Here is a 23,970-nt window from a genome sequence, read left to right as displayed (position 1 = left end):
GATTAAATGTATGCCATAAGACTTCTTATTTTTCTTTTCTCCCCAGGTTAACCTCCATTTCTCAGTGTGAGTGCTTTCCATGGTTAAAATGACTTGAATGTAGATTTCAAATAATGTTCTTTTTAGGTGATTGAATATAGAGTTATAAGCAGGACAAGACTAACGATCTACTTAGCATTATATTATGGGTCCCATAGGTAAGGTTTAAAGAGCTGTTCCAGACTATAAAACCCAAAACCCATTGTCATTGAGTCAATTCTCACTCATAGGACTGAGTAGAACTGCCCCATAGGGTTGAGAAAGGCTGTAATGAACCCTTTAAATATGTAAAGAATATAAGCAGTTTATTTAAAATTGGTTGTTATGCATATATTTCTTTCACTTATCAAGTTTTAATAGTGATTTGCCCTGGAAATCTCAAGTTAGAGCTCCAACTTTAGTATTTTTTTTTCCCCCAACTGGGACTATACAAAATTTAAATGAAAATCTTCTGAAAATTGTTTGGTTGGGTATCTTGCATTTAAATTTACCTAATCTTTTGCCTTAATATATGTATTCATCTGCTTTTCACATTAGTTTATCTGACATACATGCAGAAACATGTTATTAGAAAATTATTTCAATATAGCTCTTCTTTTATTGAGCACTATTCCACATGATTACAGGTTGTCACTTTAAAAAATAAACTAAACTTCTCAGGCCCTTTATTTACTTGCTTTGTCAAGCATATAAAAAGAAATAGATTAAAAACTTCTGGTGAGCAGACAGTGAGGCAGTATTCCAAAAGATTATGGATTGGGGATAATATTCTAATGCAGTACTAACACTCAGGTTTAATATTCCATTAAGATATACATGATCTTTATTTTGAATCCTTAATCCTATAGATTTATGTAGAAGCTATGAAATAATCATATACTACCTCCCAGTTGGGGAAAAATTAGGGCATTGAGTAGTATAGATTTAAATATCCTTTTATCAGCAAAAATGGATTTCCCTACATTTGCATATTTGTTTTGATTATGTGTTGAGAAATTCAAAGTCCTTGTAGTGCTTATATAATTTCTGTCTTCACTTTTGAATCAGATTCTATTTTAATTCTTAATAATAACAAGGCAGGTCTATTTGGAAAGCAACATCTCCTTTCCTTTCTGAAGAAGTTAACTTCAAGTTCATCAGCAAATGATATGTATTAATAGTATGAAGATCAGTTCAAGTTTAAAGAAAGCTTAGTATATATGAAAATGAGTCCTCAAAACTGATAAATTAGAGAATAATTATTTACATGTCCAAATAACTTAATATACAATTCCTTTTTAAAAGAAGTTTTCTCACATTTATAAAATTAGATTACATACTATTATCAGGAACACTTCTGTAAAGATTAGGACTCATATTAGTCTTAGGTTAGATTGCCAAATTCTGTTGATCAAGTGAAAATCATTGTGCTAAAAAGTAGTCATTTTTTTGTACAATGGAAAAAGAAATTTGGATTTATTAACTGCTCTTCTCTTTTTGCCAGATTTAGAAATGGCTGTTGCATATTGGAATTTAGTATTATCTGGAAGGTTTAAATTCTTAGATCTTTGGAACAAATTTTTGTTGGTAAGTATACTCCTTCTTGGGTATGCTCAGTGTGAAGGTGAAATCAGCAGATTATAAAAAAGGTTGGCACTTGCTTGTATAAAAATTATCTAACTTCCTGGTAACTCCCTCTTTCCCAGCAGATACACGAGAATATTCTTCTCCATCCTGAAGAAACTAAATTTAAATAAAGTATTACATATGAAAGTTTTGGGTAAACTGTAAAGTCCCATTTTTTTCAGTTGATGTTGAGTCAGCTGACTCATGGCGACCCCACATATAACACAGCAAAACATTGCCCGGTCCTGCACCTGCACCATCTTCATGATGGTTGGTATACTTGAGCCCATTGTTGCAACCATTGTGTTAGTCCATCTCATTGAGGTTTTCCTTGCCTTTACTGGCCCTCCACTCTACCGAATACGATGTCCTTCTCCAATGATCAGTCCCCCCGATGATGTATCCAGAGTAAGTGAGTTGAAGTCTTGGACAATATTCTGTGATGCATACGGTTCTTATTGGCCGTTTTTTACCTTATGAGCAGCCACCACCCATCTGTCAATGGAGGCTTGCTTGTTGCTATGAAGTTGAACAGGTTTCTGCTGAACTTCCAGACTAAGACTAGGAAGAAAGTCCTAGTGATCTACTTCTGAAAATCAGCCGGTGAAAACCCTATGGGTCACAACGGTTTGATCCACCACCATGAGTCAGAGCTGAGTCAACAGCAGCTAACAGCAACAGCAATTTTCAGAAGTAGATTGCAAGGCCTTTTTTTCTAGTCTGTCTTAGTTTGGAAGCTCCGCCAAAACCTGTCCACCATGAGTGACCCTGCTGGAATTTGAAATACCGGTGGCATAGCTTCCAGCATCATAGCACCACACAATCCACCACACTATGACAAACTGACAGAAGAGTGGTAGCATAAAGTCCTACACAGAGTGTATCAGATACCAGAGAAATTACCACACAGCTTTACCATATTCTAGTATACCGTAGCAGCGAGGCTTCAAGTTTGATCTGACTCCAAGGCTGCTTTTAGAAAGTGGTTCGTGGCAATCATGCGAGACTTTTTCTAAACTGAGGTTTCTAGGTGATCTGCTTCAAACTTCAGCAAACTATTGATTTATTGTTTCCTCTGCGGTCCCTAAGCTGATTAATTCAATACTTTCTCTGAGAAACCAAGAATCCTTGAAGAAAAGTACTGGAGTCACACTTTCTGTAAAAGTTGCTGCTGGTTCCAGAACTATAGATTGTATTCCATTGTCCATTGGAAACACCACTGTGTGTGTGTTTATAATCTGATGCCATTTTTAAAATGTATTTTATAATATTCCAAAGGAAAAAGGACTTATTTGGCCTCTTTAAGAATCAGTTGGTTCTGGTAGCTTGAAGCAGACTGCATAATGCTTGGCCCTGTTTCAGTAAGGAAGCTCCTCTTAAAGTAAAATAAGGTACTTCACACAGCATAAACCCATACGTAGAGTAAAAATGGCTAGATTAATTTAATAATAATAGATAATATCTACTTTTCTCCACCACCTACTAGTTTTATGGCCTTGGGCAAGTTACTTAACTTTCCTGTGCCTTGTTTTCTTATCTGGAAAATAGAGCTAATAATAGTACCACCGAAGAGGGATTGTTGGGAACATTTGATAATTAATGTAAGTAAATCACTTAAAACAGAGCAGACTTCGTAAGTGTAGGTGCTGTTTGTGAAAGCTAACATTATTTAGAAGGTCCTTGGGTGGTACAAGTGTTTGCAGTCAACTACTGACCTAAAGGTGGTGGTTCGAATCCACCCAGCGGCACCACAGAAGAAAGGCCTGACAGTCAACTTCCGTAAGATTACAGCCACTGAAAACCCTGTGCACTATTCTACTCTGAAACACATGGGGTTGCCATGAGTTGGAATCAATTCGACAGCAACGGGTTTTGTTTGGATTAGTGTCCTTTAAAAATTTGTAGATATGTAATAGAGGAAGGGTCATTTAAACTATGCTTATTTCATTAAATCATGTATTATATCTCTTAAAAATATTCAGAAGTTAATAGTCTTGTGCCCATGATTCCCTTTACTCTTTACCTGAGATCAGTAACCTAAATTTTAGGCATATAACCCAAGAATAGGCCATCTGTATGTTATAAAGTCTATGGGATTAGCCTTATAAATCCGATTTATAAAACGTTATAAACTGTTTTATCTTGTTTTTAAATAAGTCTAGTTTCTATATTTGCACATTGACGTTGTAGCCAATTTATCCAAAGCACTATTACTACTTTTAAGTTTTAATGATTTTGTTATTACACTTATTTCTCATCAAGTTATGTAATGAAGAGAACCAGTCCATTAGAATACTTAAGAGTTAAGCCTTGTATCTTATATCTGGTGTTTTTTTGTTGTTGTTGTTTTTTCCCCTCTTATGTAATAGGAACATCACAAAAGATCAATCCCAAGGGACACTTGGAACCTTCTACTAGATTTTGGAAATATGATTGCAGATGATATGTCTAACTACGATGAAGAAGGTACTGAAGTTATAGTATTTTGGATGATGGCTGGAAATTCTTAAATCTGATATGAATGTTAACATTTCCTGCCTTTAGAGCATAGCATCGTGATTAAGAGTATAGGCACTGGAATCACACCAACCATGGTTTGACTACTGGCCCTACCACATACTTGTGCAGTGTCCTTATCAGTGAAATGGGGATCATAATAATAGTACCCACTTCATTAGTATTTTTTATAAACCCCAGAAAAGAAACATAGGGCTTCATATTTAGTTTAAGTCAAGAAGATAGCCGTTTAAACTAAAGCATTTCAAAAATGACATGCAAGGACTCTCATGGCAGAAATATAGAATTAAGTAGGTATTTGGAAACTACTGCTCCCAGATACCCTATATCATTTGATTCCTTAGGTCAGTTATTTAATTATGTTGTTTAATCTTATTTGAACATTCTACATTATATTTATTTACATAAGTGTAATTATACGTTTTGTAGTTTCCTCCCCCCAAAATATTTCAAAACACTAAATCAGAGGACATTTGAATGCCTCCTATGTGTTAGGCACTCTGTTACATTAGAAAAGAAATACTCAGTCTCTGGGAGGAAGGTCTAACCCTCTAGGCTCCCCACCCACGTTGTCTGCTTTCTCACTGCCTATCAGCTAAGATGTTACCTTCTCTGTAACATCCTTTCCAGTGTGTCTTCTGTCCATCTCCTCCTACCCTTAGCAGAACTAATCACTCTCTTTTTTGTTTTAGAAAGTATAGATTCTTCAGCTCAGCACTTATCACCTTCCTTTGTAGTTGATTGGTTTACGTATCTGTCTTCCTCACTATATTATATAAGCTCCTCAAGGATCTTAGCTTGTTCCTCTTTTGTATCTTCAGCACTTAGCAAAATACCTAGCACTAAATAGGTACTTAATAGATGTTTGTCAAATGGCTGAATGAATGATTAGTTGAATATAGACATGAGCACCCTGTTTTCAAGAGCTTACCCTATATTTGGTGAGATAAGCCACATCTGCATAAAAAGGTGGCTGAAAATGTAGCACTGCTGAAAGAGATTAAAGAAGACTTAAATAAATGGTAAGATGTTCCATGTTCATGGATTGGAAGACTTAATATTGTTAAGATGTCGATACTACCCAAAATGATCTGTAGATTCAACACAATCCCAATCAAAATTCCAATAACCTTCTTTACATAAATGGAAAAACCAATCCTCAACTTTATATGGAATGGCAAGAGGCCTAGAATAGCTAAAGCAACATTGAAAGAGAAAAACAAAATAGGACAACTCACACTTCCTGATTTTAAAACATATACAGCTACAGTAATCAACAACTTGGTACTGGTATAATAATAGACATATAGACCAATGGAATATAATTAAGAGTCCAGAAACAAACCCACACATCTATGGTCAGCTTATTTTCGACAAGAATGCAAAGTCCGTTAGATGGGGAAAGAAGGGTCTCTTCAGTTAATGGTGTTGGGAAAATTGGATTTCCACATGCAGAAAAATGAAACGGAATCTATGCCTCGCACCACACACAAAAACAAATTCAAAATGGATTAAGAACATAAATGTGGTAACTTTTACCTAAAGCACAATAATAAAAAAAAAAAGAACCTAAATGTGGAAACTAAAACCATAAAATTCTTAGAAGACAATTCAGGGGCAACGCTCTCAGGCCTAATTTTTAACAATGGATTGTCTAATACACTAACAAAAGCACAAACAGCAAAACACAAAATAGATAAATGGGACCTCATAAAAATTAAAAACATTTGTTCATCGAAAAACTTTAGCAAAAAGGTGAAAAGACAAGCTACCGACTAGGAGAATATCTTCGGAAACTATATATCCAATAAGAATCCAATAACCAAAATATATATAAAACTTTGACAACAACAAAAAGACAACCCAATCATAAAATGAGGAAAGGACTTGAATAGACATTTCAGCAAAGGTGACATTCAAATGGCCACCAAACACATGAAAAGATGCTTAACGTCATTAGCCATCAGAGAGATGCAAATCAAAACCACAATGAGATACCATTTTGCTTCCCCTCGGATGGCTAATGTACAAAGTATGAATCTAGGAAACTTGGAAGTCGCCAAAAATGAAATGGGATGCATAAAGATCGATATCCTAGGCATTACTGAGCTAAAAAGGACTGGTATTGGCTGTTTTGAATCAGACAGTCATGTGATCTGCTGTGCCTGGAAAGACAAATTGAAGAGCAACAGCATCACATTTATTGTCAAAAAGAACATTTTTGTACAGTGCTGTCAGTGATAGGTTAATATGTATACGCCTACAAGGAAGACCAGTTAATGTGACTGTTATTCAAATTTATGTACCAATTACTAATGCCAAAGATGAAGAAACTGAAGATTTTTCCCAGCTTCTGCAGTCTGAAATTGATCAAACATGCAATCAAGATGCATTGATAGTTACTGGTGATTGGAATGCAAAAGTTGGAAACAAAGAAGAGCAATCAATTGTTCATGTGCAGGTTCAGGTTGAAGCTGAAGAAAATTAAAAGTCTATGAGAGCCAAAGTACAACCTTGAATATATCCCACCTGAATTTAGAAACCGTCTCAACAGTAGATTTGACACATTGAACGCTAATGACTGAAGACTAGACAAGTTGTGGGATGACATCAAGGACATCATACATGAAGAGCGCAAAGTGTCATTAAAAAGACAGGAAAGAAAGAAAAGACCAAAATGTCAGAAGAGACTCTGAAACTTGCTGTTGAAAGTAGAGTAGCTAAAGTGAAAGGAAGAAATGATGAAGTAAAAGAGCTGAACAGAAGATGTCAGAGTGCAGCTTGAGAAGACAAAGTATTATAATGAAATGTACAAAGACCTGGAGTTAGAAAACCAAAAGGGAGAACATGCTTAGTATTTCTCAAACTGAAAGAACTGAAGAAAAAATTCAAGCCTTGAGTTGTAATATTGAAAGATTCTATGGACAAAATATTGAATGATGCAGGAAGCATCAAAAGAAGATGGAAGGAATATACAGTCACTGTACCAGAAAGAATTGGTCAACATTAGGCCGTTTCAGAAGGTAGCATAAGATCAAGAACCAATGGTATTGAGGGAAGAAGTTCAAGCTGCACTGAAGGCATTGGCATAAAACAAGGCTGCAGGAATTGACGGAATACCAATTGAGATGTTTCACCAAATGGATGTAGCGCTAGAGGTGCTCACTCATATATGCCAAGAAATTTGGAAGACAGCTACCTGGCCAACTGACTGGAAGAGATCCATATTTGTGCCCAATCCAAAGAAAGGTGATCCAACAGAATGCAGAAATTATCGAAAAATATTATTAATGTCACACACAGAAAAAGTTTTGCTGAAGATAATTCAAAACGAACTGCAGCAGTATATGGACAGGAAACTGCCAAAAATTCAAGCTGGATTCAGAAGAGGACATAGAACGAGTAATATCATTGCTGATGTCAGATGGATCTTGCCTGAAAGCAAAGAATACCAGAAAGATGTTTATGTGTGTTTTATTGACTATGCAAAGGCATTTGACTGTGTAGATCATACAAATTATGGATAACATTGTGAAGAATGGGAATTCCAGAACACTTAATTGTGCTCATGTGGAACCTGTGCATAGACCAAGAGGCACAGTTCGAACAGAACAAGGGGATACTGAGTGGTTCAAAATCAGGAAAGGTATGTGTCAGGTTTGTATCCTTTCACCATACTTATTCAATATGTGTTCTGAGCAAACAATCCAAAAAGCTGAACTGTATGAAGAAGAACGTGTCGTCAGGATTGAAGGAAGGCTCATTAACAACCTTCAGTATGCAGATGACACAACCTTGCTTGCTGAAGCAAAGAGGACTTGAAGCACTTACGAATGAAGATCAAAGGCCACAGCCTTCAGTATGGATTACACCTCAACATAAAAAAGACAGAAGTCCTCGTAACTGGACCAGTAAGCAACAACATGATAAATGGAGAAAAGATTGAAGTAGTCAAGGATTTCATTTTACTTGGATCCATAATCAATGCGCATGGAAGCAGCATTCAGGAAGTCAAATGATGTATTGCATTGGGCAAATCTGCTGCAGAAGACCTCTTTAAAGTGTTAAAAAGGCAAAGATGTCACTTTGAGGACAAAGGTGCACGTGACCAAGCAATGGTATTTTTAGTTGCTTCATATGCATGGGAAAACTGGACAGTTAATAAGGAAGACAGAAGAGGAATTGGTGCCTTTGAATTATGGTGTTGGCAAAGAATATTGACTATACCATGGACTGCCAAAAGAACAAACAAATCTGTCTTGGAAGAAGTACAGCCAGAAAGCTCTTCACAGGCACAGATGACGAAACTTCATCTCATGTACTTTGGACATGTTACCAAGAAGGACCAGTCCTTTGGTAAAGTAGAGGGTCAACATAAAATAGGAAGACCCTCAAAAGATGGATAGACACAGTGGCTGCAACGATGTGCTCAAAAAGCAACAATTGTGAGGATGGTGCAGGATGGAGCATGTTTCATTCTGTTGTACATAGGGTCACAGTGAGTTGGAACCGACTCAATGGCATTTAACAACAGGATGGCTAAGATAAAATATAAAAAATCCAGATCAGATGTTGGCAAGAAGGTGGGGAAATTAGAACTCTTTTCCATTGCTGTTCGGGGTGAAAATGGTACAGCCATTGTGGAAAACAGTGTGGCAGTTCCTCAAACAAAATAAAAATAAAACTACTGAGTCCAGTACAGCTAGATGGTGCCTGGCTACCACCACTGACTGCTCTGACCAGGATCACAACAGAGGGTTCTGGACAGAGCTGGAGAAGGATGTAGAACATAATTCTAACTCACAAAAAAAAGACTAGATTTACTGGCCTAAAGGAGACTGGAGAAACCCCGAGAGTATGGCCCCCAGACACCCTTTTAGCTCAGTGGTGAAGTTACCTCCGAGGTTCACGGTTCACCCTGGGAGTGGACAGCCCCGTAAAACCAAATGAGACTAACGAGGTACAGGAGTCCAGTGACAAGGGCCAGAAAGCAGAAGGGGAAAAGGAAGCTGATGATAGGGAACCCAAGGTTGAGTAAGGATATTGTTGATGTGTTGTGAGATTGTTAACCATTGTCATAGGGCAACATTTGTAGTAACTGTTAAACGAGAAACTATTTTGTTCTGTAAGTCTTCATCTTAAGTGAGAATAACAGCACAATTCGAAGAGCATAGTCAGTGTCACTGAACTGTGCATGTAGAAATTTTTGAAATGGTGTATCTTTGGCTATGTGTATTTTCACCAAAAAAAAAAGAGGTTGAGAAGTTAGAGGGTTGATATGTTGTGGGGTTGTTAACCAATGTTATAAAACAACATGTGTACTTCTGTTTCATGAGAAACTATTTGTTCTGTAAGCCTTCACCTGAAGTACAATAAAAATAATAATAATAATAATTTTATGCTAAAAACAAAAAAAACATAAAAATAAAACTGCCATATGACCCAGCTAGTCCATACCCAACAGACTTGAAAGCAGAGACTCAAACAGAGACTTGTACAGTAATGTTCATTGCAATACTGTTCACAGTAGTCAAAAGGTGGAAACGACCTAAATGCCCATCAGCGGATGAATGGATAAACAAAATGTGGTACGTACATACAATGAAATACTATGCAGCCAGTAAGAGAAATTAAGTCTTGATACACGCTACAGTACGGATGGAGCTTGAAGACTTTATGCCCACTGAAACAAGTCAGTCACAAAAGGACAAATATTGTATAACCTCGCTTATATAAAAAGAGAAGAACAGACAGCTGTATAGAGATCAAAGTTTATTAGTGGTTACCAGGGGAAGGAGGGAGGGGGAAAGGAGGAGTTATTGCTTGTGGAGTACTGAGTTTTGGTTTACAGTGATAGAAAATCTCATTGTTTAAGGGTAGGGCTGCACAGCCAATTTTTGAAAGAGCTGTCAATAAGTTGTACACCTGTAAAAAGTTAAATCGGCAAAAGTTGTGTGATATATTTACAACAATGACAGAAAAACAACGTAGCTGCTGAGTCCTGCCTATGTACAGCCAAATACCTCATGGAATTTGGTTCCTTGCTTTGGATATTTAGGGTCATGGCTTAATTGAACATCCCAGTTAATTGGCTTAATCAAGTGTTTAGTGCTTCTGTTCTACCTCGCAGTCTGCTGCATAGTGCTTGGGGTCTTAAAAGCTTGCAAGCCAGGGTACAATAATTGGTCTCTATTTGCCTGGAGCAGAAGAGGTACAAGGAGGGTCAGGAATAGGAGGAGGAAATGGAATGTGTGGCTAATTGCCTCCATGAACAACTGCCTCTTTTGCCATGAAACCAGAAGAACTGGATGGTGCCTGGCTACCGTTACTGAACATTTTGATCAAAGATTCTAAAGAATCCTGATCAAAAGGGGGAAAATACAGAATAGAATTTCAGATTTTCAGAGAATCCAACCTTGCTGTAGCCATAGAGTCTAGATGAACCCTTGAAACGGTTGCCCTAAGATAATCTTTTAAACCTTAAACCAAAAATATTCCCTGAAATCTTCTTAAAACCAAACAGTAGTTTAGCTTAACTAGTAAAGAATGTCTGCCTTGAGGATTATGCTCTATTAAGATCTATCTATATGGGATAGATTAGATTGGAACCTGCTGGGGGGGGGGGTATTGAGTTTACATTAATAGGGGAGGAACAACGCATAAAAGGAGGGTGAGAATGGTTGTACAACTCGAAGAATGTAATCAATGTCACTGAATTGTACATGTAGAAACTTGATTTGGTGTATGTTTTTTTCTGTGTATATTCTCAATGACAACAAAAATATAACAAAATAAATTATTTTTTAAAACGTAAAGTAGTACGTATGTGGTAAGTGCTGACCTGAAGAATCTATACCTTCTAGAACAAGGAGGAATGATTGATTACTTCTGCTAAGGGTGGGGAAGTGGACAGAAGACATACTGGAGAAGATGTTGCAGAGAAGGTCCCATCCTAGCTGTGCAGGCCGCTGAATAGTGGTATTCTTTAATATTGCAGGAGCTTAGAGGAATCACTTTGGATTGGGTGGATTTGGACTAGGCCTTTATGAGTGGGTATGAATCACAAAACACGAAGGAGGCATGTGTTCCTAACAAGAAAGCAGCATCCTAGGGGCAAGAATATAAACGACCTATTTGAAGAAAAGTAGTTCATCAGTCCAAAGAGCCCTAGTGGCACAGTGGTTAAATACTCAGCTGCTAATCGAAAGATTGGAGGTTCAAACCCACCAGGCACTCTGCAGGACAAAGATGTGGCAGTCTGCTTCTGTAAAGATTACAGCCTTGGAAACCCTATGGGGCAGTTCTACGGTGTCCTATAGGGTCGCTATGAGTCAGAATCAACTTGATGGCTATGGGTTAGTTCGTACGTCCAGCCTGAGGACAAATAGATTCATTTCTCTTCATTCCCTGTGATCAGTTGGTAGTGAGTGCTTTGAGAAACTACGTGATCAGCTAGTACTACATGTCATTCCCATCAGATGAGGGCTTTTTCAGCACACACTAACACGCCAACAGTTGCTGACCCTGGTCTGGCTGGAACAAAAGAATGAAATAACTTTGGCTAAGTAGTATTGTGAAACATGAGCTATCTAAACTTAAAATCATTTTGGTTCTTGAAATATAGATGTTGGATTGTGAAAAAAAGTGGTTTGAATATAAAAATATTGCTTTAAAACTTTGTTTTTTTACGTGTTTGTTTTCCTTTAGGAGCGTGGCCTGTCCTTATAGATGATTTTGTAGAATATGCACGGCCAGTAGTCACAGGTGGAAAGCAAAGCACTTTCTAAGCAGAACAGTTAAGCTGGATTAAGATGATAAATGAATTGCATCCTGTAAAGGAGACATTTTGGTCAGTTACTGTGTACATTTCTCACTGATTTCAAAAGTCATCCTGACCAGTCGTGAAACTAAAACAGCCATCCAATTGTACTTAAAGAGAACGGCGACTGTGTTATGGACACTGCAAAATTCTCAGAAGATGACTGCTTTGGAATATGTGGAGATGGGGGTCGTTGTAGCTGTTGCTTTAAGAGATTGCTGCATGATTTTTATATTTAAGAAAAAGTAACACAGAGCCCATTTTGCAGGACTGCAGAGCATGCTATTTAATCCACGATTTAAGGTGAACACCAGCAGTTCCCGAAACTCCTGCTGAATTATATTGTAATTACATTTAAAAAACAGTATTTGTGTTCTCAAGTAGGATGTTGTATTTTTATACAAGTCAAAGGTGTTAAAAATGTGCCCTAAAGATGATCTTGTAATGGATTCTAACATTTTTTAAACTTGGTGCCAGGAATTCAAGATTTATATTTTTTGAATTATCGGATATCTAGATTTGCCAAATCTATTTTTGTTTGTTTTAATTTTCCTAGCTGTTCATCTGTAAATCATTTTATAATTTTTAATATACCATTACAGTTTGCACAGTGTGTGATTTCAGGAAAGTTTTACTTGAAAGTGTTTACAAGTCAGCGGGCCTATTTTACTTTTAATGTTATTTGAACTTCCTAAGAAGTTTTCTTACGGTATGTTTTTTTTTAAAAAAAATATTTTATTACATTTAAAAAGACATTTTTCTATGAAAAATAATTTCTTTTGTGAGTGATGAATTACCGATTTAAAAATCAAGTGAGCTAGTTCCTTTCAAATATCTACAACATCTGCTATAATGTCTAGCATCCAACCCTTTGTACAAATTGTACAATTTAGAAGCTAAAATATACATCATTGTGAGAAAACAAAACAAAAAAGCGGAAACCTTCATCTTATTTGAGAGCTGAAATCTGTCTTTGCATCCTGTTACCTGTTTTTTATGATCTCTACCTTGTCAAAGTGAACCCTCTGGCGCAGCACAAGAATAAATTACGTGCGGTCCAAAGGCATGTAAAGCCTAAGATGTCTCCTTGCTCTTCCTTTGGCAAAGCTCTTACGTAGAGTTCTGGAAATTACTCTCTATGACCCTACCTCATATTTGAAAAGAGGATCTTAATGCATTTGATCTTCACATTGCAGGTGTGCCTTGCTGCCCATATACGATACAGTTTATGAAACAGATAAATTGGCAATTATTTTACAGGAGAGAGTGTGAGAGAAGAGCTTCACTTCAGACTTCCTATAAACTAGACAGCTTGCCTAAAATTTGCAGTTTGATTTGACTCCCAAAAATAGAATTAATTCAGTGTTTCAGGAAACAGCTGTTTAAAACATGAGGCACATCTGTTTAGGTATACTTGCTAGGATATGAACTATATATGCTTTTGTCTAGAAATCTTCAAAAAAGGGCAGCAGGGAATATGGGATAGAGGAGTGAAAAATGGTCATGAAGTTTGAAGACCAAGATTTAGGCCTGAGTCGACCATTAATTGTATGTCCTGGGACGAGTCACTTAGCCTTTCCTGGGCCTCTGTTTCTATATCTATAAAAGGAAAAAGGCCATCTTAACCTTCAGAAATCTGTGATTCTAAGAGAACATTTATTTAATACAATAAAAGCTCGCTTTAACAAAAACTTCAAAAATTTAAAAGCATCCTTCTAGGCTTCATAGATTGACATGTAAGTGTTCTGTTTAGAGAAATTTATAGAACTCAGATAATCATGAAGGTCTGCAATACTTTTTAAAAAAAGAAAGATTTAAAGTACTATAGGGTTGTTTATCGATAGTTATCAAAATATTAGTAATTGGACAATGGCTCTTCAAAAAATTGTGGATTTCTTTTCCTTCTATTATATACATTTAAATTATGCATGTTATTAAAATGCTAAAATCTTCAAAAAACATTCAAATAAATCATTTTCTCTGGTGGTTGTGGTATCCTTTTCAATTCTAGGTTGCTCATATACTTGCCACTAGATGTCAGTATCTTCGTCTTCAGTCACAGGACAAGCAGGAAAGTTATATTTGTAGTAACCAATAAATAACCTCCTTAGAAACTTAAAACATCGTGTCTGTCTCTAGTGATCATGTCCTAAAACAGCTTAAATTACTTGGTTTTCTTTTTCAGTATCATATAGTGCTGTTAAATATGAGAAATCAGAGATCTCACAAATGCACAATGTAATTTCCTCGAGTTGATAGGAATCACATGGCGAAATATACTGTAACACAAATTATAAATGTATTAAAATACATAAACCAAACATGATAGAGTTAAGAAATACACATTGCCCTGTACCTTCATAGCGTGTCTACCAAGAATTTCTGGAATAAACATCGTCATCTCTTTCTCTCTTAGTGACATGCGTAATTGTGTTTTTTAACGTGATAGTTTAATATTATGTACATTCTAGACTTCAGGCTCCATGGGGGCAATGGTAGGTTTTTTTCTGTTATTTGATGCTATATCCATAGTCCCCGACAGAAGGTAGGCCTCAGTAAATACTTGTCGAATGGACTAATCTTACCTCTAATTATTTACTGACATAGGTCAAGTAGTATGGTAGTTATTCCTAACTGTCTTTTATGAAGGCTTCCATTGCCTCAGAATCAGCAAAAAAACCTTTTGAGTATTATCCGTTTAAAATAGGCACAGATAAAAATCGGTCACAAAATGAGGCTGAGGATGTGAAAAAGAAATTAGTCATAGACTGTATTACTCCCTTCAATAATAAATATTTCTGCCAAACTCTGCTGTTCTACCTAAGATAGTTATATAAATAAAATGGTTGTAATTCATTTCTAGTTTTTGTTGTTTTGTTTCGTCTTGTTTGGATAGAGAATCTACATAATTAGCAACCAAGAACCATCTGTAATGGTTTTGAAGGACTTTGTTTCAGAATCTCTCAGAATTATACTAGCTAGAATAATATTCCAGAAACTCACTTTTAACAAATCGCAGGTATTATACTACATGTTTAGTTAAATTTTATTTTTATCAGATATATTTTTTAAGTTCATATATAACACCCTACACTTTTCCTGGGTCTGATAGAGTAGGTTCCATGGAGAAACAGGAGAGGGAATAGTTTGGATACTGTTTACCTCCTCTGCTGGGTTTGGGGGTCAGGGAGATGGTCTTCCTAATTTTTTTTTTTTTTTAAAGAGCCCTGGTTTTATATATTCTCCCCTCCCCCCATCCCTCAGCCTCATCATATCTTTGAGTATTCTTTTCATAAATTGTTGGGAATATTTTAAATGCGAACGCCTAACTGAGAGCATAATCATAAATTCTACTGTGAAGCTTTTCACTTTGCTAACACACTTTACCACTTTCCGATCTAAAGTCTGGTTATTTGAAGAGCCTTTTTTTGTTGAACATCAAATTGTGAGAAAACATCATAATCTTTCACACTGGAGCCATTTTTTTCCCCCTTGCAGGAAAAAAAAAAAAAAAAAAAAAAAACCACAGGAGAGTAAGAGGAACAAAGAAAATGTCAGCACCACAAAGCACTACAGAACGACAGCAATAAATTCACACCCATCAATAATCATACTAAATGTAAATGGAAAACAAAAGAAATACACGAATTTTTTCCCTTATAATTTTTCCAACTTTCCTATCATAAACACATAATCAAAAAAGTATTTTTCTTCTTAAGGACCATTGCATATAATTAATGAATTTCAACATGCTAAGTGAAAGCCAGATATAAAAGACTGTAGTATGATTCCATTTATTTCAAATTCCTAGAAAAGGTGAAACTATGGGCCTGGGGAGCAAATAGGCAAAGGGAACTTTTGGGATGATAGTTGCACAACAATATACATTTACAAAAATTCATCAAAAATGTACACTTAAAACGGGTAGAATCCCTTAATAAAGCTTTTTAAAAAATATGCGTGTATTAAGATTTCTTGGAGAATACTACAAAGATTTGTTACTTAGAAGTTACTGCTTTTAAAATGTTTGATGTTCTGGATGTTGATTAAAGACAGCAAACAGTTGTCTTATTGAAAAGCTAGAGTCTGTCCTTAATGCTGAGGGAAGTTGATACCTTACACGGTGGTGCTCCAGGGGCCCTGTTATTTAGAATGAATGCTCTGAGCTGCTAGGATCCGGAGAGTTTTTCTCATTGGTCCTTATATAAGAGGTGTCACCTGCAGAGACAGATAAGGAGTGCCTGGCCATTTAGAGGCAGGTCCTGACAGTGATACAATGACCAATATAAATGTCAGCAGGGTTGACTGAAGGCAGCGAACAAACAGAAGCAACACAGGCTGAGGACGTTCAGCAGCTGTAACAGCAAGAGGAAAGCCTCAAGGGCCTGGCCTGCCCTCCCAAGATGGAGAAATTTAAGGCAGCTATGCTGCTAGGAAGTGTTGGAGATGCTCTTGGTTACAGAAATGCCAGCAAGGAGAACAGTGCTTTAGGGACAAAGATCCGGGCGGAACTGAAACAAATCGGAGGACTAGAGCAGCTTGTACTTTCACCCGAAAAATGGCCTGTGAGTGACAACACCATCATGCACATAGCAACTGCTGAGGCACTCACCACAGGTAAGTCTGGCTTGGCCTAATGGCTTCTCTTTAGTGTGTGTGGTTATGAAAGAAATACACAACTTTGTAGCTATTAAATAAGCACTCAGAGCTTTGAAAGCAATGCAGTCTTTTCACTGATGTTACCTGATGCCGTTGCTAAAAGTGGCAATTTAATATTCACCAGTGCCCTACAACAAATTATATATGTGGTAGATCGTATTTCTCATGTAGCGTCTCTTGATGACAGTGTTATTTTACTTTGCGGATAGTTAAGATTTCAATTTTAAACAGTGACTTTTCATTTTTGCCTAATGTTAACTAGGCAGACATGCACAGAGCTAGAGAGAACACCTTCTGATCCTAACAGAGTTAAAACCAGTTAAGCCTTCTTGCTTTGGAGTTGTTTTAGTAGAAATAAGGTGAGCGCTCTACTTTTCACTTCAGAGCTTAAGCCTCCTTGTTCTCAATGTATTTCACAAAAATGTAAAATAAGCCAGTTTGAAATTTGTACCCATTAAGATAGTATTGTGTGGGGATTACCTCTAAATTCTAGTAAGTTAGGATTAAAATACCATCTACCAAAACATCATCGAGCTTGGATAGCTGCTTATACAGAAACATGTTCTAAGAAAACGTTTTCAGATTGACTGGATTTGGGAGAGAAACCAAGTTTCTTGAAATAGTCTTTAAGTAGCAGGTTGATTTTAGGATCAACAGGTCTGTATGTTAATATTCAGAGAAATCGTAGGTATATAATTACGCAGTGGTTCTCCTACAAGTCATTTTCTCTTTTAAAACCTGCAAGCATTATTAGTATATCTTTGTAAAATTAAAATCTGAGGGCAACTATTAAGTCAATGAAATGTTACTTATGCATGCACGTCACCATTCCATTTCTCTGCTGTGAGCCTGCTAAATTTAGCTCTTGTGGTCACTGTATAGGAGTGCCATACACTTTGTCGCCTGTGGCCGGTCCCTAAATCACTAGGGAGAGAGCTGAAACACCATAGATAAGATGTCACAGCTGGTTGAAAATAACGGAGCGTCTTTCTGGGTCTGTACAATCACAAAATCAAAATATTTTCTGTTTCTGGTATTTTCAGGCAGATTCTTGAGTGCCTTTATGCTCAACAGTACTGAATGGTATTCTAGCAGCCGGTAGCACTGAATGGGCCGCCCTCAAAGCACCTGCTGCGCCCCTGGGGTGTCATTGAGCATGGCTTTTGAAACAAAAACATAGTTTGTTTTAGCTGTACAAATTTGGTACGTGCTCTTAAAATTCTGCTTACTTCACTTATGTTTTGATGCTGTGTGTAAACATGTATATGCATCCATATAGCCTCCTACATGTTTATCCTTATCTTTGTTGTTACTTTAGTAAGATTTAGTAAAGTGACAGAATCTGGCAATTACAATTAACTGGCTTTTTTAAGTGGTTACTATTAGCATAGCATGCAAAACAAGTGGGCGTTTTCATGATGGTAAGATTGTATTGAGATTAGTAGATAAATTTAAATCCCTTTTGCAGTAATAGTACATATATAGATGTATAGTTGTTACCTGCCATCCCCTTGGCCCCTGACTCATGGCAATCCCATGTACAATGGAAGGAAACTGTGCCAGGTCCTTTAGCATCCCCATGATCAGTTGTGGATCAGACCATTGTGATCCATAGGATTTTCATTGGCTGATTTTCATAAATAGATCACCAAGCCTTTCTTCCTGGTCTGTCTTAGTCTGGAAGCTCTGCTGACCTGTTCAGCATCATAGCAACACACAAGCTTCTACTGACACATGGTGGTTGTGCATGAGGCGCATTAGCTGGGAATCAAACCCACGTTTCCTGCATGGAAGGCAAGAATTCTACCACTGAACCACCAGTGTCTCCTTATATATTATATACATATATATCAGTGCATATATCCCCAGAGTAAAATTTATGTATTCAAAAAGATTATGAGCATTTGGGGGGATTATTTTCAAGGAGAAAAAGGAATTTTCTTCTCAGTGATCACAACCATAAGATACAGAAAGTAGAATTAGCAATTTCTTATTGTATACTATAGCGCCCTGTAGTTTGTGAGTTACGAATAAATATTTATGGAAGATTACCCCCTTGAGTCTATTACTCCTATAAAAATTAAAGCAGAGCATATTTTTTTCAACTCACTAAAAATTTAAGTTCAAATTTTATTAAAGTTTAATTTTTCAAACAGCTCTGTTTTTTTTTTTTTTTTTTTTCTCTAACTAGCACATTGTAAGCTACAGGAGATCCTTGAGCCATGTTAATAATGGAAATAGCTAGCTTTCACATAGCACTTATTGTGTGCCTGGCACCGTTCTAACTGCTTTCTGTATATTACCGTTTAATGCTCGTATCAGCTACGAAGGTCGACTTTACTATTACAATTTTACAGATAAAGAAACTGACACACAGAGAGGTTAAGTAACTTGCTCAGTGCCACACAGCCATGTTGGTGTCAGAGCATGGATTGGAACTCAAACAATCTGGTTCCAAAGCCTATATTCTTAAGAACTGTAGCTCACTACTTCAGGTTACTGAAATATGCAAATATTTCAAAAATTGCAATGTGTAATGACTCTCTCACATATTTTCCAAAGACAGGCTGACTTTCACAAGGTAAAACTATAACATGGAATATTTAAATAAGTTTCACTAATAAATCCCTTAACCCTACAAACCTTGTAGCTGTGTGGTCTGGAGGACTGTATTTCTCCTACTGGAGTGATTGTGATGCAAAAGATCAGCTATAACACGTGTGATGTCCTGTTTTAGGAGTGTCTTTCAAAACGGCACAGGAGCAGATATTGAATTAGGAAATAGTAGTGTCCAATATCCTACAAGATAGATAAGTAATTCAATATATATATAGCTTACGAACAAAGAACTCATATTGCCAGTAAGCATTTATTAAGTCATTTAACAAGCATTTATTAAGTACCTACTTGTAAGCCAGGTCTTGTGCCAGTCACTCAAAAAATACAAAAGAAGGTGAAGACTTATTTGCAAAGAATTTATACTATTGCCCAGGCTTTGGAGCCTGACATTTTTAATTCTACTCCTGTTTTACCACTTACTAGCTAATAAAATTAGTGAAGTTGCTGAACCTGTCTGAGCCTTACTTTGGGGATAATAATACCATCTCAATAGATCCCTGCGTGGTGCAAACTGTTTGTGCTCAACATCTAACCTAAAGGTTGGCAGTTCTAACCCACTCAGCGACACCCCAGAAGAAAGGCCTAGCGATCTACTTCTGTAGAGTTTACGGCCAAGAAAACCCTATGAAGCAGTTCTACTCTGTAATATGTGGGCTTGCCATGAGTTGAAGTCAACTCAACAGTAACAGGTTTGGTTTGGTTTTGGTGAATACCTTCCTCATTCGGTTATGTGAGGATTAAATGAAATAACATAAGTAAGGCATGAGTAAGGACTTAGGAAATTATTGCAGGGAGATGGCTCATATCGATATAGTTAATGTTGTGTCTTTATAAAATGCCTTAGGCTCTTGAGGGTCAGCAGCTCCAACTGTCTCAGCCAAGCAAAAGAGCCCATGTAGCTGCTACAGCGTTAGAGGAATGGGAGGAGTTATTAGCCCAACTTGGAAAGACTGGCAGGAAGTGCCCACCTATGTATCCATAACCTACAGGAGGGCTCAGATGTGCTTCTCTACGTATGAACAGAAGAGCCCTGCCCAGACTCAACTATTTATTTGTTGCTCTATCAATAGCTCCATGATAGAGTTTAAGTGGGACCCTGGTGACATAGTGGTTAAGCGTTTGGCTGCTAACCAAAACGTTAGCAGTTCGAACCCACCAGCCACTCCTTGGAGTTAAAGTGGAATTTTTGCTTGTATTGGTAAACATTTTGAAACAGTTTTATATTTGTATTACAAGGTAACTTGATATTGGTATTTTGCCTTTTTAAAATTATTATTATGACTAGTTGGGAGACTTAAAAACAGTTTCAAAAGCCGATTTTCTTTTATCTTTTAGGAGACTAGGTAGGTGAGAGAGAGAGAAAGAATGAATTGAGTACCCGTGTCACACATTAGAGAAATTCAAGTGACAGCTTCCCAGACCCTGCAGTGTTAGAAAATCTGTTTCTAGTTTAAACGCTAACCTGAAAAGACAAAGCTTTTTGTGGTCTTTTTGTTTTTATGGGTTTTTTTTTCCTTTAAAAAGCTAAATTCAGTTAAATATAGACATTTTCATAGTATCTGACTCAAGAATAAAATGAACTATTTTAGAGGAGTATGGGAAGGGCCAAGCTTGTTAACCTAGGACTGAGTTAAGAAAGGCTGTTTGTAAGCTGATAGCGCTGGTGGCTGAGAGCACACACATTATCAGTTTACAGCCTCACCAAATCCAAATGGTTCACACGTCTCAGCGAGGTTTTATGTACATACAAAGGTTAATTTTATTCTTGCAGTATTACCAGTGTAACATTCCTTTCCGTCTAACTTGCAAAATGTATTCCTCCCAAACCCAGGTCTTGCCATAACTCAGAATTGTGGCAATGCAAAGTACCTCCAACATATAACGTTACCGTATGCAGATCGGCGGGGCCTGAGTCTTCCAAAGACCCCCTCCATTTAAGAGGTCTCTCATTCTCTGTGAACGAGATATAAGGACTTTTAAAACCCAGTTCCTATCACTAAGTTCCTTCTTCTGAGGTTTATAATTCTAGCTGCTATTAAAGCAGAGGCCATGGGAGTACCACCTACTCTATCTACTGTAACGGCTGACAGAGCTGCGGCTTTCCTGGAGATGGGAGAAATTTTGTCATGTGATGATTTCCAATCTGTCTTAATCCCTCTGTGTTAGAATACCTGATGGCCTGACGTGGCCTGCTGAAGACCCCACTCCACCAATAAAAAGGTCTTTGGTTTTTTCATGTAAATGGCATTCCAGTGCCTACTTTGAACTCAGTGGTGAGTGGGGATCTGTCTATGTCTTCTCCCTCCCTTCCCCCTCTTACACATACAGCCTCCCACACATGCACCCTCCCCCAAAACAGAGGAATGCATCACCAGTCAAGGAGGAGCGGCAAGAGCCTTCTCCTGATCTCAACTCAAATGCCTGCCTTGAATGCTTTTAGTACAGAATATGAACGTGCTGGGGACTGTAAACGCTGGCATTGGAAGGCACACCTTATACCCTGCCTGACCTCACCTGGCACAGTAGCTCCCTCCCCTTGGTCAGAGCTCCGTTCTCTGATATTACCAACCACTTTAGACTGTACTCTTAGAGGATGTGTGGACACTAACCACCGCTCTGTAGAATAACTTAATGGCAAAAAAAAAAAGGCTCAGGGTTTGGAATCGAAATCCATTTACCAGCTCTGATCTTGGGCAAGTCACATAACCTCTGAGCCTTATCATATAATCCTCCTCCAAAGAATATGAGGTTATTTCCTCTCTCTCTCTCTCTCTCTGAGATAGTAATATCTTTGAGTGGCACAGATTGTTTGCACTGGGCTACTAACCAAAAGGTTGGCAGTTCAAATCCACCCAACAGTGCTATATGAGAAAGGCCTGGCAATCTACTTCCTTCAAGATTACAGCCATTGAAAACCCTATGCACAGTTCTACTCTGAAACACATGGGATTGCTATAAGTTGGAATCAACTCAATGGCAAGGGGTTTATATGAGATGGTATAAGACGCATAATACAGTGCCTGGCATACAGCGGGTGTTTAATGTATGTTAGTTCCTTTTGTCCTTCATGGCCCATAATCTTCTAGAGACTTAAGACCATGCTTACTCCCAAAACACCTTCCATATTGCTGGGGGTGTACTTCGGGAAAATGTGGCAATGTAGTGCACTGGTCTCCCATTTGGCCACTTCACCAGTAGGAGAACAAGAGGAACTGGAAGATGGAAGAGAATCACTCTTTCTTTATCTTACAGATGTCTGTTTTATAAGCCCAAGGAATAGGCAGATTTCAGCTCTGTATTTTCTCACATGTTGCAAAGAATGAACCATTTAGTACAAAATGAGGATCCTGGAATTTTCTAGGTTCTCGTTTGTGACTAGAATAACAAGCATAATAACAAAATATAAGGTCTGAAATTCTAAAGTGAATTGTTTGTCTACATTTTAAATTTCTCTAGGTAGACAGAGTTGTGTAAGATGAATCACCAAAATCATTGCCCCCTTAGGGAAAAAACATTGTTTGGCTTTTAACTTAGAAGCATAATTATTGCTGTTATTTCTATTGTCACTGTTGCAATATTGCATTTATTCAGCAGCAGTAACATTTAATGTCTTGAATCTTTGATCCCAGGAGGGAATTGAGATGACTTTGTCTCCTGCTGCACTGACTTTTGTCCATTCCCTTTCCTCTGCTTAGACTACTGGTGCCTGGATGACCTGTACCGGGAAATGGTGAAGCGCTATGTGGAAATAGTTGAGAAGCTTCCAGCACATCGGCAAGACCCAGCTACTATTGAAGGCTGCTTGCAGTTGAAGCCAGATAACTATCTCCTCGCCTGGCATACACCTTTCAATGAAAAGGGTCAGGGGAAATTATTTATTCTCACTTTAAAGCTGTGTTGCTCTGTTCGTCTCTGTAACACTAACCAATAAATGTCTTCTGTCATTCTGACTAACCCCGCCTTACATTTCCAGATTTGCTTGAGATGACAAGGGATTTGCCAAAAATTCTTTTGTAGGGCAGGATGTCCTCTTGTAAGTCAGCCCTGTCCTCTTTGGCATCTATTTAAAGAGCCTACCCCTTTGGCACTGAGCTTCCCCAGCAGGATTTTTGTCATCAATTCCCTGGTTTATTTTAAGGAATACTTTCCACCACTTTCCTTTAAGTTTGTATTTTTTCCCACAACATCAAGAAAAACATGCACTCCCTTCATCGATGTCTTTGTGATGCTTTGAAGTGGCTATAATGGTACTGTTATTTAGGTACAGGCAGTCCTCGGATTATGAGCTAGTTCTGTTCCTAAGTATGTCTTTAAGTCGAATTTGTCCGTAAGTCAGAACAGCTAGGGTCGTATGTAACGTCAGTTAATCAAATGTTTGTCTTAGTATACAGTACATAGTGTACCTTTCTATGCATAAAAAACGTTAACAAAACACTTCCAGATACACTGAAAACATATTTAACATAGTAATAGAGTAATAATAATAAAAAATGTTGTGATGCACATCACAAAGTAGGACCTGTTTGTTATTACGAATCATTGTATGTACCTTGTATTTTTAATACAGTAGGTTTTACGGGGATCGGTTCGAAACGGCAGGTTGTACGTAAATCAGACGTTCCTAACCCGGGGACTGCCTGTCATCATAGTCTCTGTCTCTTAAAAACTTCTTCTCTTCCTAAGGTCCTGGAATTGTGCCCTCTGTGTTTTAT

At 37.5% G+C, this 23,970-nt stretch overlaps 2 protein-coding genes across 7 annotated transcripts in view; both read left to right on the top strand.

Moving 5' to 3' along the window:
* DCUN1D2 (defective in cullin neddylation 1 domain containing 2) overlaps positions 1 to 13,965 on the top strand; it is a 52,903-nt gene extending 38,938 nt beyond the window's left edge. For all 6 annotated transcript variants that reach the window (XM_023733464.1, XM_023733471.1, XM_023733451.1 and 3 more), the window contains 3 exons: positions 1,523 to 1,605; positions 4,014 to 4,110; positions 11,869 to 13,965. In XM_023733464.1, coding sequence (XP_023589232.1) covers positions 1,523 to 1,605; positions 4,014 to 4,110; positions 11,869 to 11,948 — 260 coding nt within the window. In that variant the 3' untranslated portion in view covers positions 11,949 to 13,965. The remainder of the gene's footprint in view (positions 1 to 1,522; positions 1,606 to 4,013; positions 4,111 to 11,868) is intronic.
* Positions 13,966 to 16,096: 2,131 nt separating this feature from the next.
* The window catches only part of ADPRHL1 (ADP-ribosylhydrolase like 1), a 26,119-nt gene continuing 18,245 nt past the window's right edge, over positions 16,097 to 23,970 (top strand). Inside the window, exons 1-2 of the mRNA XM_004369385.2 lie at positions 16,097 to 16,597; positions 22,954 to 23,118. Coding sequence (XP_004369442.1) covers positions 16,384 to 16,597; positions 22,954 to 23,118 — 379 coding nt within the window. The 5' untranslated portion in view covers positions 16,097 to 16,383. The remainder of the gene's footprint in view (positions 16,598 to 22,953; positions 23,119 to 23,970) is intronic.

This window comes from Trichechus manatus, unplaced genomic scaffold (genome assembly GCF_000243295.1).
Source record: "Trichechus manatus latirostris isolate Lorelei unplaced genomic scaffold, TriManLat1.0 scaffold00004, whole genome shotgun sequence".
Lineage (NCBI taxonomy): Eukaryota > Metazoa > Chordata > Mammalia > Sirenia > Trichechidae > Trichechus > Trichechus manatus.
This window is presented reverse-complemented; position numbering and strand designations above follow the sequence as displayed.